Consider the following 13,826-nt stretch of genomic DNA (forward strand, 5'->3'; position numbering starts at 1 on the left):
ATTGATGCTGATGGTTTGATGTGTCCAATACATTGATGCTGGTTTAGTGTCTATCATAAGTTGTTTAATGGTAGGTGATCTAACATTCAGTTTTGTATGGTGCAGGATTTCAGAACTTCATGGGATATCAAGGCCACTCCTACTTTCTTCTTCCTCCGAGATGGTCAGCAAGTTGACAAGCTTGTTGGAGCTAACAAGGTAGAGTTGCAAAAGAAGATAGTTGCCGTTGTAGATTTAGCCCCATGTAAAAAAATGACTACTATACTGGTCTGTTAGTCATTCAACTATTAGTGAATCCAAGAAGATGTCAGATAGACTCATAGACCAATTTACTAGTGTTTCTGATCAAATATTATGTATTTTTTCAAATTTTCAATGAAGAAACCTTTCCACAGTATGAATGATTGTGCTGCATTTTGATTGTTTCAGCTTTGAATTTATGAGAGAACTGATCAGTAAAAAATATTACAAGTAATGCAGGTAATTTAAAACTGAATAGAGATGGAGGAAAAACACAGAATGCAGTTTCATTTCATCTGAAAATAACACTATCATCTCAAGTTTACCATTTTTCCCCTGTTGCACTAGATTGAACAAAATATTGTCATATGCTCATAGCCACCATACAAAATGTTGTCATAAGCTCATAGCTACTATACAAAATCTGCAAGACATAGACTCATAGCTACTATACAAAATCTGCAAATTTGTCCCAACAGCTATACAAAATGTCACTACAAATCTGCCAATTTTCCCAACAGCTATACAAAATGACACTACAAATCTTGCCATATGTCCCAATATCTGCTCCCAAAATCTGCTTCAAAAGGCATCAAAGACATCTGGTTTGACATATTGGAATGATTCAGATGTAGTAATACCAGTAATATAATCAGATAACCACATCAAAAATTTTAGCAGATGAGCATGGCACCCCATCTATCGGCCAATCCATTCTAAAGAGAGAATCTGTTGCAGAATGTGCCCCAGACTCCACTGCACTTCTTGAAGATAAAAACAACAGCAGAAAAACAAACTTTGCCGGCGGAGGGAGGCAGAGTTGTCGCCGGCGGAGGGAGGCTCGCGAGCGACGACGGAAGAGAGAGGGAGATCACGAGCGACGACGGTTGAGGGAGGCCGAGCTCGCGATGGCGGATTCAAGAGAGAGGGCGGGTGCGGGGCGACGACGGCAGAGAGAGAGAGAGAGAGAGAGAGAGAGAGCAGCCCGAGCAGCCCGATATTTTGAGGAGAAGAGGGAAAATAAGTGAGTAAGTTGGGTAATATGGGGGTTGAAATTAACTAGGAAGATCTCAGCCATTGGTTCAAAATAAAAGGCTGAGATCCTCTCATCAGGAAATATGAGGACCAACTCATGAAGAGAAGATCCGGGTTCTAGTAATCCACCCTTAAGAGTCGTGTCCTAAAATTACTGTACTTGGTTTGTATTATTGCTTATTATCTTCATTCTTTTAAACAATTTACTCATTCCTTGCATATGACTGTACCTCTATTCCTACTCATCCTCAATTCCTCATGACATTTTCATTCACATCTGGCGATGTGTTATTATTTCAGGGTGTGCACTGTTACCTTTATTCCTGGGGATTTCTTCCCTACACAATAATATGTACTTCTAATGTAGCTATAGTATTTGTTTGTTTTTTGGACAACAGCTATAGTATTTGTTGATTATTGGTTTTCAATATGTCACACATACAACCATTTAAGTTTTTAGTTTCCATTTCTAGGAGATGTCTGAAAACATGTGCATCCGTCAGAGTGTTTTCTTATGTTAATTTACCCCCTTTATAAATATGGATGCGAGAATGCGAGGTCCTTCCTCTCTTTTTCATTTGTTCTTCACGCAAGACCTTTGCGATGTATGCTCACAAGTAACCTCTCTGCAAAGGTCGAAAATGGTGTAAAGTGATTACTAAGTAGTAGCATCTGGCCTATTGGACCAAATTTGGTCCAAATCAAGTCTGATCTTGGTTGGATTCACCTTTCTGTACCAAATGAGTCCTATCCGAAGCACTTCACAGAAGTCTAAACCTAAATTCACCTCCCATGTAGCTCCTATGCACTCAGTCAGTATGTCTAAGTGAGCACTAGGCACTTTAGTTCACACACGATTATGTGAAAGGGTACTTTTAGAGGCATCTGGGTCCTATTGATATTATGTGAAAGGATCAAACTCTTAGACTTTGTCATGATTTAGGTGGAGGTTACTGCTGTTCATGTGCTACCGCACTTGATTTTGGTGTTTCTATACTCTGACTTGCGAGTTAAATAATTGCATTTTATGTGTTGGTGACAAGACGCTTCTTGTCTTTTTACTGAATCATAGCTCGACTTTCCCTTTTTCCCAACTAGTCGGGGGCACAGACAATTTTTTTTTCCTTCCCTTCTGGCTTTTTGTAAGAAACCAATATCAGTGAAAGGTTGGAACTTTACTTTGATCAAAGATTTGAGGGGCAAAAACTGGCCTCAGTAAGATCATATGCGTCTTAAGTATGAAGAAAATGATGCAATAGCCGAAATCGATTTCCCTTTGTGTTGAGGGTTATCCTAGATATGGGAGGTTTATTTTCGCTCTCTAAACCTTAATATGCAGGGGTCTTATCGGGTTATCCTAGATATGGGAGATTTATCTTGAAAATGTTGAAACCCCATAGATGGGAAAAATACTTCAAGTTCTTCGATTAGCTGCCTATCTCGATTCTCGACATCAATTAACTACACTCGATGCACCATTTTCATGAATAATGAAATGTTTAGCTTACCTCCGAAGCTAAATGCAATTGTACAAAGCCCTTGTGTTTTCTTTTTGTTGTTGAAAGAAACCGATTTCTGTTTTGGTAACCCAAATTGTTTTTCTTTTTTGTTAATCAGATTCTTTTTGTATACATGGTCCTTCCAATGAGGGATCCATTTTTTTGTTAATTTCTAAGAATAGATTATTTGACGAACTTTTCGATCACAAAATCAAATCTTCACTGTTCAGTTTGTTGGGCTAAATGAGTAGATCATTTTTATAAATTTTCAGAAAATTTGGTGATCGTTAAGTCATCCAAATGAGAGATTTATTTTTAATAATATTAAACAGTGTAGGTTTGACATAAGTGTTAAGTTTTTTGTTTTAATCTCAGTCATCTAAGTCCATTAAAAAACAGATCTAATGGTGTAGACCTATCGAAAAGATAAATCTCTCGTTGGAAGACAAAAAAGATAGATCTCGCGTTGGAAGGGCCAAATGAGAGATCATATGTGTGTCTATATATATATATATACACACACTACAATCACTCAAATATTAAGTTGGTTGGCCATGTTGTTAATCATTGATTGAGGATTGAAGCTCTGAAATCGTGTTTGGTGAACTTTCTGGGCTACTACAAGGAGCTGTATTTCTAGTTTGCTAGGATAATCATATGAGCTTCTATATTGGAGCTCATGAGAGTAATTAGTACACAATCAATATTTATGTTTGTCCCCTAGCTTAGCTTGGTTAGTGGTTTATCCACCGCCGGCCGACAAAAATCAACACCGCCGTCCTCCCTACCTTTTGGTTACAAGTTGTCTCACCAGAGCTATAGCCTTTGGTTAAAGAGAAAAGTGGGATTAGAAACTTAATCATATCTACTAATTTTAAACCCAAGTATGCATCACTCATCATTCAGTAACATGGAACCAAATGATTAGCAGAAAGCTTTGATTACAAAATGAAGTTTATGACCAAAGTCCAAAGTGGTGTATGGTTTGTAAAGATGATCAAAGTGGGATTAAAGAGCTGCTTAAACCTTGACCGTATACACTCGCGGTGCCTCCATCTCTACTACAATAAAGCTGGCAGTTGTGTAGAAAGGAGAGCCTATTCGGCGCACCCGTCATCTCCACCGTTAATTTTATTTTATTTTATTTTTTTTGGCGGGTCAAAATGGACGGTGGATACACCCGCGTGCGCGGCGCACCCGGGTGCGCTGTATAATTTTCAGTGTAGAAAGACATGGGTAGTGGAAACTTAGATCGAAACTGCATCCGTAACAAATTCCCACATTTTTTTTATTAAAAGGAGCTGAACTCCTTATGAATCTATTCTTTCAGGATCAACTCGGTTTACCTCATTTTCGCTTTCTTCACTGATTTACTTTCAGTGTTTCTTTCTGTTGTAGATTATATTGCTTTGCTATTTGTTTGAAGGGTTTTGTTAAGCCCTTTTCCCTTCTGTACCCCTGACAAATTCTCACTTCAAAAACCAAACCAATAAACCAAAATCAACTACGCATGAAGATTTTGTGATCCCAGATGATAATTTGATTGCGGTTGCTTCTTGGTGGAGATTGATTTTCGTTTATGGGCGTAGAAGTTGTGATTACTAAGTAAACTTTTTTGACCACAAATTTGCAACTTCAGTAAGGATTTGATGTTTCTCATCACCTGATCTTAGGTTTCAGTTTCGTAAGCTTGTCATCTTTTTAGGGTTGTATTTTGTTGTAGTTATGTTTAAGATACTACTCGGTTGATCTCTATGGTTCGTTGGTGCATGCACTTCGGTATGAGTTTGATAATAAAGGATTAAGAGCACTTTTGTGTAGATAATATGAGGTTGATTGAGATGACACTGATAAGTACATATCATATCATGGCATCTCCCCTCATTATCGATAAGAAACGCACCTCATGATCTATAAACTGCCAGATATAGTTACATTCCAATTGCTCTGAAGAAACTCGAATGGGGTAAAGTAATTGATTCATTCTAGTTCCTCACCTCACATAACATAGAGAATGATTGATTTGATTAATTGATTTGCTAGGCATATTTCTGGGCTTTTGCCCTGTCTAAATCTACAACTAATAATATTCCAGATGGCATGGAATTCCCGTATTTGACATAAACCATCTAAGATTCAAACAATACATAAGTTCATTAAGTTGCTTTGGTATTTGTTTGATTTTCTCAGAGTATAGGCTTGTGAATCGGATACAAAGTTTTTCTCATAATTAACGATCAGGGAGGAAAAAAACAAAAGAAAAAAAAGAAGAAGAAGCCATGCTACAATGCTATATGTGAAAATGATGCTCGAAAACGAATTACTGAAACAATTATCTGGAAAGTAGATTTATTACATTCCGTGAACCAAACGAGGAAAGTCTCCGGGCAACACTACCCTTGCAATCATGATGAACAAACTCTATATATACCAATATCAAAGTAGGCAATGGCCAATACATAGCTCGTGTCCCACTATACTTTGCAACACCAAAGTTGAAGATCCCAGCATTGTAGGCTTTACCAACCATCGTATATCTTGTAGGCTCAAGGAATAAAAATCAAGCACAGATTTTATGCTGCGTGCTACTTTGAACATGTATATTTCCCAAATTCACACTCATGAAGAAGGTGTCTGTCACCACCTTTATCTATTAAGCTCTTTATCTCTCTTTTTCAATGATAATGACTTTGTTTTCATCTATTCTTATCACCTGTCACAGTAATGTTATCCTTCAAAACACTAAATTAAAGGGTGAACATGACCATATTGACTAATGAGTTGATAGTGAAAAACTTCAGTATTGATTAGAAGCCTTGAAATTCAACATTGTCATTCTAGGAATGATACAATTACCTATATTTACATCACGTACTTCAAGCTTAATAGCGCATGAAGTACTACAGTACTACTGCATTCTGCATAAGAAAAGTTCAAAGTTCAAACCGAGCAGCCTAAGATTAATACGGCTAGTAGCTAGCTACTTGCTAAAACATTTGACATAGAGTAGTTTCATTGTCCTAGATTAAGGAGTTCGATTCAATCGAAGAGAATGCATCGAGCAGGTTGATCCAATTATCGCCATCCTCTTCATCTTCCTCCCCACTCATTTGGCTCCACTGAACATTAGGGGAATTTTTCTGATCAATTTCATCGTTCCTTGCAAATCGTCCTCTGATGCGCGGCCTGCTGTCTGCCAATGTCTTCCTACATGCATACTGAATTCGGAAAAGGAGAACACAGATTTAGGTTCTCGTTTCAAATTTATGTAAAACCAAGAATAGCAGAGTTAACATGATCCCTATTTGATTTTCAATATCCAACATATATGATATTTTCTGCAGATACAAGATAAAGTGCAGAAAAGAAATACATATGCCATGCAGAAATTGACTTTGCCATAGTTTTCGACCTATCTTATGCTTGCTTATCTTGATGTTTAATGTTTTTAATAATGTACAGAAGACTAAAACTACCATAGCTTTCATGTCGAAGTGCCAAACCACATTGCACCATCTCTATGATTCATCCACCACTCGAATGTGTTGATTTAGAATGAAAACGATGTGGGATGTGACAGTCACACAAAGGGCCATAGAAATGATAGCACAAAACAAGTAGAGGTATAGTGAAAGTAAAATGTTTACACAGAAGAATCTACATGTAAGAAGAAATCGTGGGCCAAAAAGCAATAAACGAGACCACCATCCTCTATGAGGCCATAAAGCTTAAAGTACTGGTGGGTCGTCAATGAGCAACTAGCCGAAGAATGCCAAATAAGATATCAGGTCCTGATATAAAAGTAAAGGGAGGAAGAAACTAGAAGTTGAGAAAGGTGTAGCAGAATTAACTAAACCTTGATGGTTTTGTTGAAGTTCCTGAGGTTTCTCTTGCTTTTGTACCTCTCGATTCTCTCTTTCTTCTCTTCAGGACTGTAACGACAGGCTTTGCTCATTCCTTCAATGATCATACTGCTCTCACTTGACAACGGACTACTTTCTGATGATGATCTGTAGCTGCTGCTTTGCATTTGCTGCACTTGCACCCCATTAGTAATGTTAATCCTCTGCATGCCATCAGTATCAAAAACATGTTTAGCAAATGTAAATAACAAATTAATATCAATTTGCCGGATACTCTATCATGTTATAATCGATAATCAACACCGACTAAGTAATAATATTACAATCTAATAATATAACATGTCAGACAAACACATGTGTTTTATCTTTTAGTAAAAATATAAGATTTATGGTTTCTCAATTACAACAAATAATAATGTTCACTATGTTAGACAACAAAAGATTCTACCATTCATATAATGACAAGACATCTCACCGAATAACTATAGTCTAGATTAAGCTCCAATTATCAGCCTAATTAAGTAATAACATACGAGGCTATTTGATTTGAAAGAACACCATTTTCATTTAATGTGACACACTAAACCCTAGCTTATAGACTGCCTGGTAACGACGTGGTCTCCCATATAAATCTAATAATTCTTGGCACACCGATCAATTTGTATGATCCTGAGAACCCTAAAAGCATGCAGAGCCAAACCTGCAAATCCAAGTCGCCGGTGCTATACACCCTCCGGACGGGGCCGGTCTCGAGCTCCAGCAAGTCCGAGACGAGCCGGTGGGTCCCAACGTTGTTCTTCTGCTGGAGCGAGTGGCTGCTCACACTCCTCTGAATCATCATGTTAGGTTCAACCTCATGATCATGAGTAGTCGTAGTTGTAGTAGTAGTGGTACTCGCGTAGGTTGGCGAGCCGCCGTAGCTGCTGCAACCGCTGCTACAGCTGTTGTTGCTGAACTCATTCGCCGCCGCAGCGTGGTGATGATGGTAGTGGTGGTAGTCATTGTTGTAAGTCCCGAAGGGCAACGCCGGCATTGGCAGGCCGTCGAAGTCGTGTGGGAATGCGGTACCGTTGTGACTGTACATAGCGGCGCGTGGAGTTGGTTTAGGGAGTTGGGGAAGTCGGTCGAGAATTATGGAAGTAGTGGGAATGATTTGAGAGGAGTGAATATACTGGAGGAGGGGATGGGGGGTACTTAAAGCAAAAGGGCAGGGGGCCATAGAGAACAGGGACGACGGGATGGGTCTGCATGGTGATGTGGATGATGACGTCATGTTTTCGGAGGGGAAAAAGCGTTGACCTAAGGAGATCGAGCTTGTGTTGGATTTCGATCTTCTTCGGCCGGAGACGAGACACGAGCCTACCCTAGCCTGTTTGTTCATAACGCGTCCACCACACCCAAGTTTTTGTGCGCTTAAGATGTTCGATGAATGTCTCGTATGTTAAGAGATAATGAGTTACGGTGTTTATGACAAGTTCTAATTAAACTTTTTTGTTGAGTTGTCAAATTGATAGTCGGATAACATAATAAATGACACGACATTTTTACTGATAAAAATAAATTAGTGGCACGGCATTTTTACCGATAGAAATAAATTAGTGGTGCCGTATAGATTTGGAATGGTAAAATAATTGATGCATGCATGGATAATTGATCGAGAACATGGGAAAAGAGTAGCTAGGGTCAGGTGTTTGGAAGCTTTGCAGGTAGCTGATGAAATTAAGCTTGTATGGTACATGTTGTAAGCAAGTGAAATATATATGGAAGCCTGTACGTGGCTTTTGCCAGGTTAAATCTGCCTAGGCAAATATGAACAAGCTTCTAGTTTAGTACCTACAAACCCATATGAATGTATCAGTACCAGTCCCAGTGGGCAAATAATTCATTGGTAGTTCACAGTGAGTCAAGAAGGATATGAAAACTGTACCAGGATGGCAACATATATATATATATATATATGTCTGTATATGTCACACACCGGTGCATTGTAGAATGTTAAGACAGAGAACTGGGGCGTGAGCCTGAACCTCCCAGCTAGACTAAATGCCAAACCCTTTCAAAGAAAAAAAAAAAACAAAGAATCACAACAACAACATGGGGCAAATATGCCACACAAGCCTTTAGAGGTGTTGCATTCATTTTTATGTGTGGCAAGTATGGGTATTAATAGAGATGAGGAGAAAATTGTCACACAAGTGTGAATTGCAACACCTTTAAACACCACACTCTTTGTGTGGCATTTGCTCCATTTTGTTGTTGTGAATGGTGAGACGGATATATACTCCATGTACATTCTTCCTGGGAACTGTAGGTGTATTCTTCTGTTTAAGTTGGTTTAGTGGTTTAGTCTTCCATTGTTATACTCTTGGTTTATATATATTTGTCTCGATCGCGATCTTTCTTCTCTGTATAGTTGACAAAGAGTTCTTTTGGCCGAACTTAATTATCTTTCACTTTAGATCGAGGTCGGTGCCTGTTGATTTGGATATTTTTGTTAGACCTGCGCTTTAGAGCGACAATGTATGCTGTGTTGAAATATTCTGCAATATTTTCTAATGATTCTGTAAACAATGAATCGATTCATATAGTAGTAGCTCTCGATCTGTAGCAAATCAACAAGCAAGAGTTGGGCACTTTGAGCCTTTGAGGTGGTCCTGGAGCTATAGAAACTCTCTCCTTCTGATTCTCTACCAGTTTATTCCAAGCAGACATTATCAGCCAGAGATCTCATCAAAATCTTACCCTACTTGCATTTCACAACAATGAAAAATTTGACCCTACCTCCACTTAGATCCACATGAGAGCTAAAAAGAGGTGAGAAAGATAGTTATTTTTTACAACATCTCCATGTGAGCAGCATTCAGAAATCCCAATCATATGAATGAAGTTGAAAATAACTAGATTATGATGATTATAATCCCTAGGTTATGGCTAGTCATTTATATAATTGAAGGATGTAGATACATACCAACCATCTTGTTAGGAAGGATTTTAAATATAGGGTTAGGATCTTAAGCATGATTGAATTAAAGTCCCAATATTGTCTTGCGTCTAATCATATCATCACCACAACAACATTATTATTACTTCTGATTTTTGTTTCAATTATTTTGATGCCTAATTTGTGTCTGCAAACTTAAGTAGGAATCTGTTTCTATATAATATATAGATTGAACCCATTTCTCAAAGTGGGAAGTGCTTTTGGAAAATTTTTGGACTTCTCTCTGCAATTTTACCACGTATAGCCGACTGTCACATCAGATACTAATCTTTGTGGAGTAAGAAAGTTTTCACAAGCAATAGTACTCTCCATGGAATTAAGAAAGTTTGCCCCTCCCTCTTCTTTTTTGTTGGTAAGAAAAATGAAAATGAAGGAGGCCGGGGGTAAATTAAGTTCAAATATATCTGAAAAGCTGTGGACTCTTTGTAATTTACAATGTCAACATTAAACTCAAAAGCTTTAGAACTCAAGAAAAACAACAATATGTTATTATTCCAGTTTCATTAACCAGTACCGATCCCAACTGAATGCGAAGGTGGATGCATGAGTTTGCCTAATTTTGGTTTCCCATCTATACTCTTGAAACCAATCTAGGGCCTAATATCATATGCTTGACTCTGAACCCTTAGCGATGATGCAGACTTTGAATACTCTCACACGATCAATGAAGATGTACATTGACCCCGAGTAAGGGGCCTCCTCAGCATCTTCCACACACAATTAGCAGCTGTAGGTCCTTGAGAATCATCTATATCGATCACTTCAAAAAGGAGGAATACGAGTATGATGAGTAGTATCTTGTGATCTGTCATAGAACAAACTCAGTCCCCCCAAATCAATTGCATCCAAGACCTTTTGATCGATCTGCACAAAACTAGTGCGCTGAGTAACTAACTGGTCCAACGAAACGTTTTGGATCTCGGTTGGTCGAAAACTAAGTTGGAGGCCGATTGCAGCCAATCCGGTTGCATCCTCTGTTGCTCTTCTTCAAGGAAACTATAGTGATTTGCAGGACTTTGTGCAACGCCGTTGCGTAACGTAACAACAGAATTGTGTTACGTACTGTGCTATTCTACCAACTTGGTGATGTACGTTGTCCCCATGGGGAGCTTTCATGCATTGTTTTCCTATATACTCTACTATTATTACTTGCATATTTAGTACGTGCCATACTCAAACTGCATAATGATTTTGCACTTTGCAAATGTTGATGCACATGGTGGCCTCAAACATGAGGGGGAGCTTCATGTGTCTCTATCGGTTCTAATATGCGCAGTGTTAAATTTGCCTGAGTTTGTTTATCAGATAATGACGCGATGTTTCTTTTGTTTGGTCTGAATTTCATTCGTTTTATACAAAAATGTTGATCAGCATGGTGGCCTCAAACTTGAGGAGGGGCTTCATGCGTCTCTATCAGTTATAACATGCGGAGTGTTAAATTTGCCGAGTTTGCTTATTAATTAATGACGAGACATTTCTTTTTTGAATAAAAGGTTGGTGCGGCTACCCTTAAGCATTCAATATTGAAATTGTCGAATACAAGGGGTGAAATAAAGCGTGAACCTTTGATTACAATAAGCATCTGAATTGGAAGAAATCCTGAAATTACATAGATAATCTATTCGAAATACATGTATTCTAGCTAACAAGCACTAACTAGCAAAAAAATACTACTTATTGACGACTTCATCTACTTTGTCACAATTTCTCATAATCAATCATTTTTAATGGTTTGCTTAATTAATTGTTTGTTTGTTTTACATAATCTTATCTTTGAACAAATTATAGCGAGAACAGTCAAATGATAAAATATTCCTCAAGAGCTTATTCGTCTTAATACTACATAAAATTATTCTATTTTGAATTTTAAATGTACCCGTATATTAGATTTGATATGTACGTTATACGCATGTTTATCAATTACGTACGTTTATCAATTAAAGTCAATTGTCAATTACGTATGTTTATCAATTAAAGTCAATTGTTTCTCAAGATTAATATCTCCTACTCCGTTTTCTTTTTGTTTCCAATTTTTGTTTCCTAGCTTTTCCAATAATACTTGGAAAGAAAAGAAAAGAATCTTCACCATTGCTATGCTATGAAATCGAAATCATGCATGCCTACAATCCTAGACTCCTAGTAGGCAACTGTGCTCTTATTCCTTCCTATGGTGGAACCTTTGGAAAATTTACGTGGGTGGGGTATTTTCTTCTTGATAACGAAATTGGGTGTAGCTTGTTGGTTTGTCAAATGGGGTCAACAACAATTTAGAACAGTTTCCCCACTAAGTCCATGATAGTGATTCTGTAAACCATGTGGTTAATGTTATGTTATTAGCCTCAAGCCCCTTATGTCATTCATCTATATTTACTTCCTTTCACTTTGTTGGTTAGTCAATTAAGGTCCAATGGGTGTTTTTTTTTTTTTTTTGTAAAAGCCAAGTCTTAATTAATCAAAACAATAGAATACAAAAAAGGGACATAAAGCCTAGACTCCAAATTATAAAAAGTAAAGTATTCTAACATGCATTAGTTAGCAAATAGTACATCATTAACTACTCTATTTACTTTAACAAAGTGAAAAGATAACTGTACTGAGGGCAAACATGATAACAAATAGTGCAGCTTCCTATTATGTTGTCGTGTAGAATCATATCTGGCGACCCTCAGTTTCATCTTGTCACTAAAATGTTGTGACCATTTGACAAAGTAAGAAACTCGCAACCTACTTGAATCAAACAAGACACGCAAGGTGCTCTTACCAAGACAACGTACGCCCACATCTTCTTGTTAAAAACAGTAAAAATTAAAAACTGAAAAAGCAAAAAAACTTTGATCTGATTTATATATGAGCTGGATCCCTGAATTTGTGTGCTCAGTTGTTTGTAAAGGCTCACTTTTTTTTTTGGAAGAGTATAAGGTCTTTCACCTCCTTTCACCTTTGCATATCAATTGTTGAATTAATTTGTGGTGTGTGTGTATATACACATAATTCCCTTCCAGAGCGGGATACCGCTTTGAAACTAAAGTGTGGTGCTTCTCATTTCGTTCACTTTCAGGTCACATTTTCACATCTCCACCGTATAGTGTCTACGACATAATGTGTAGATCATTCCTGCAAAGTTTCATCCAATTTAGAGATCATTTGAGCTTCCGTAATTGTGATTTACACTAACGGTTCTCTTTCGGATAGATTTTGTTCAATTGATTCATTTAATCTAATTCGTTACCCAAATGATGTCCAAATTGGATGAAACTTTGCAAGAATAATCTACACACTATGACCGAAAAACGAGTCAAATAAAGAACTATACACTTTAATTTCAGAGCGAAGCTACACTTTAATTTCAGAGCTCTGGATAGAAATATTATATCAGTTCCTATCTAGAGCAAAGCTTCGTTTTGAAATTAAAGTGTGAAGTTCTTTCTTTGACTTGCTTTTCGGTCATATTTTCACATCTTCACCGTTCAGTTTGTAGAACCTAATGCATAGATCACATATGCCAAGTTTCATTGAATTTGATGATCATTTGGGTTTCCATAATCGTTATTTACACAAACAGTTTTGGTTAGACAGATTTATGGTTTGTTCATTGATTTAACCTAATTCGGTACCTTAGCGATCATCAAAAGTTTCATAAAATTTGATAATCGTTTGGGTGTTCATAATCGTGATTTACACAAATAGTTCTGGTTAGACATATTTATGGTTCGTTCATTGATTTAACCTAATTCGGTACCTAAACGATCATCAATTTGAATGAAATTTTGTAGGAATGATCTATACATTAGTATCAATAAACTGAATGGTGGAGATGTGGAAATATGACTGAAAAATGTGTCAAACAAGGAACTTCACACTTTAATTTCATAGCGAAGCTTCGCTCTGGATAGGGATTGTATATATATATATATATATATATACACACACACAGAGCTTCTCAGCTACGGACGTCCGCATTTATTCTTACGGTGCGGATTTCCACTTTACACTCACTTTTCAATCGAATTTTCACATCTCCACCGTCTAGTATTTAGATACTAATGTATAGATCATTGCAAAATTTCAGCCAATTTGGTTATCATTAAGGCACTCAAAACTGCGTTTTTTGTTATAAACATGAACGGTTCAAGTTCGACAGAATTATGTTCATCCATTGGTTTAATCGAGTTTGAGTGCCTTAATGAT

At 37.4% G+C, this 13,826-nt stretch overlaps 1 protein-coding gene across 2 annotated transcripts; it reads right to left on the reverse strand.

The window, feature by feature from the left end:
* Positions 1 to 5,772: 5,772 nt before the first annotated feature.
* Positions 5,773 to 7,807, reverse strand: LOC101311453. Of its 2 annotated transcripts, none has more exons than XM_004294582.1 (3): positions 7,338 to 7,807; positions 6,631 to 6,840; positions 5,773 to 5,992 (listed from the first exon to the last, which is right to left on the reverse strand). In XM_004294582.1, exons 1-3 carry the CDS (start codon positions 7,719 to 7,721, stop codon positions 5,795 to 5,797), a joined length of 792 nt encoding a protein of 263 aa, XP_004294630.1. In that variant the 5' UTR covers positions 7,722 to 7,807; the 3' UTR covers positions 5,773 to 5,794. The 2 variants fall into 2 exon arrangements, with proteins under 2 accessions (XP_004294630.1, XP_004294631.1); XM_004294583.1 differs by having other exon boundaries at positions 5,780 to 5,992; positions 6,631 to 6,807.
* Positions 7,808 to 13,826: the final 6,019 nt, after the last annotated feature.

The sequence above is a fragment of the Fragaria vesca genome, linkage group LG3, assembly GCF_000184155.1.
Source record: "Fragaria vesca subsp. vesca linkage group LG3, FraVesHawaii_1.0, whole genome shotgun sequence".
NCBI lineage: Eukaryota > Viridiplantae > Streptophyta > Magnoliopsida > Rosales > Rosaceae > Fragaria > Fragaria vesca.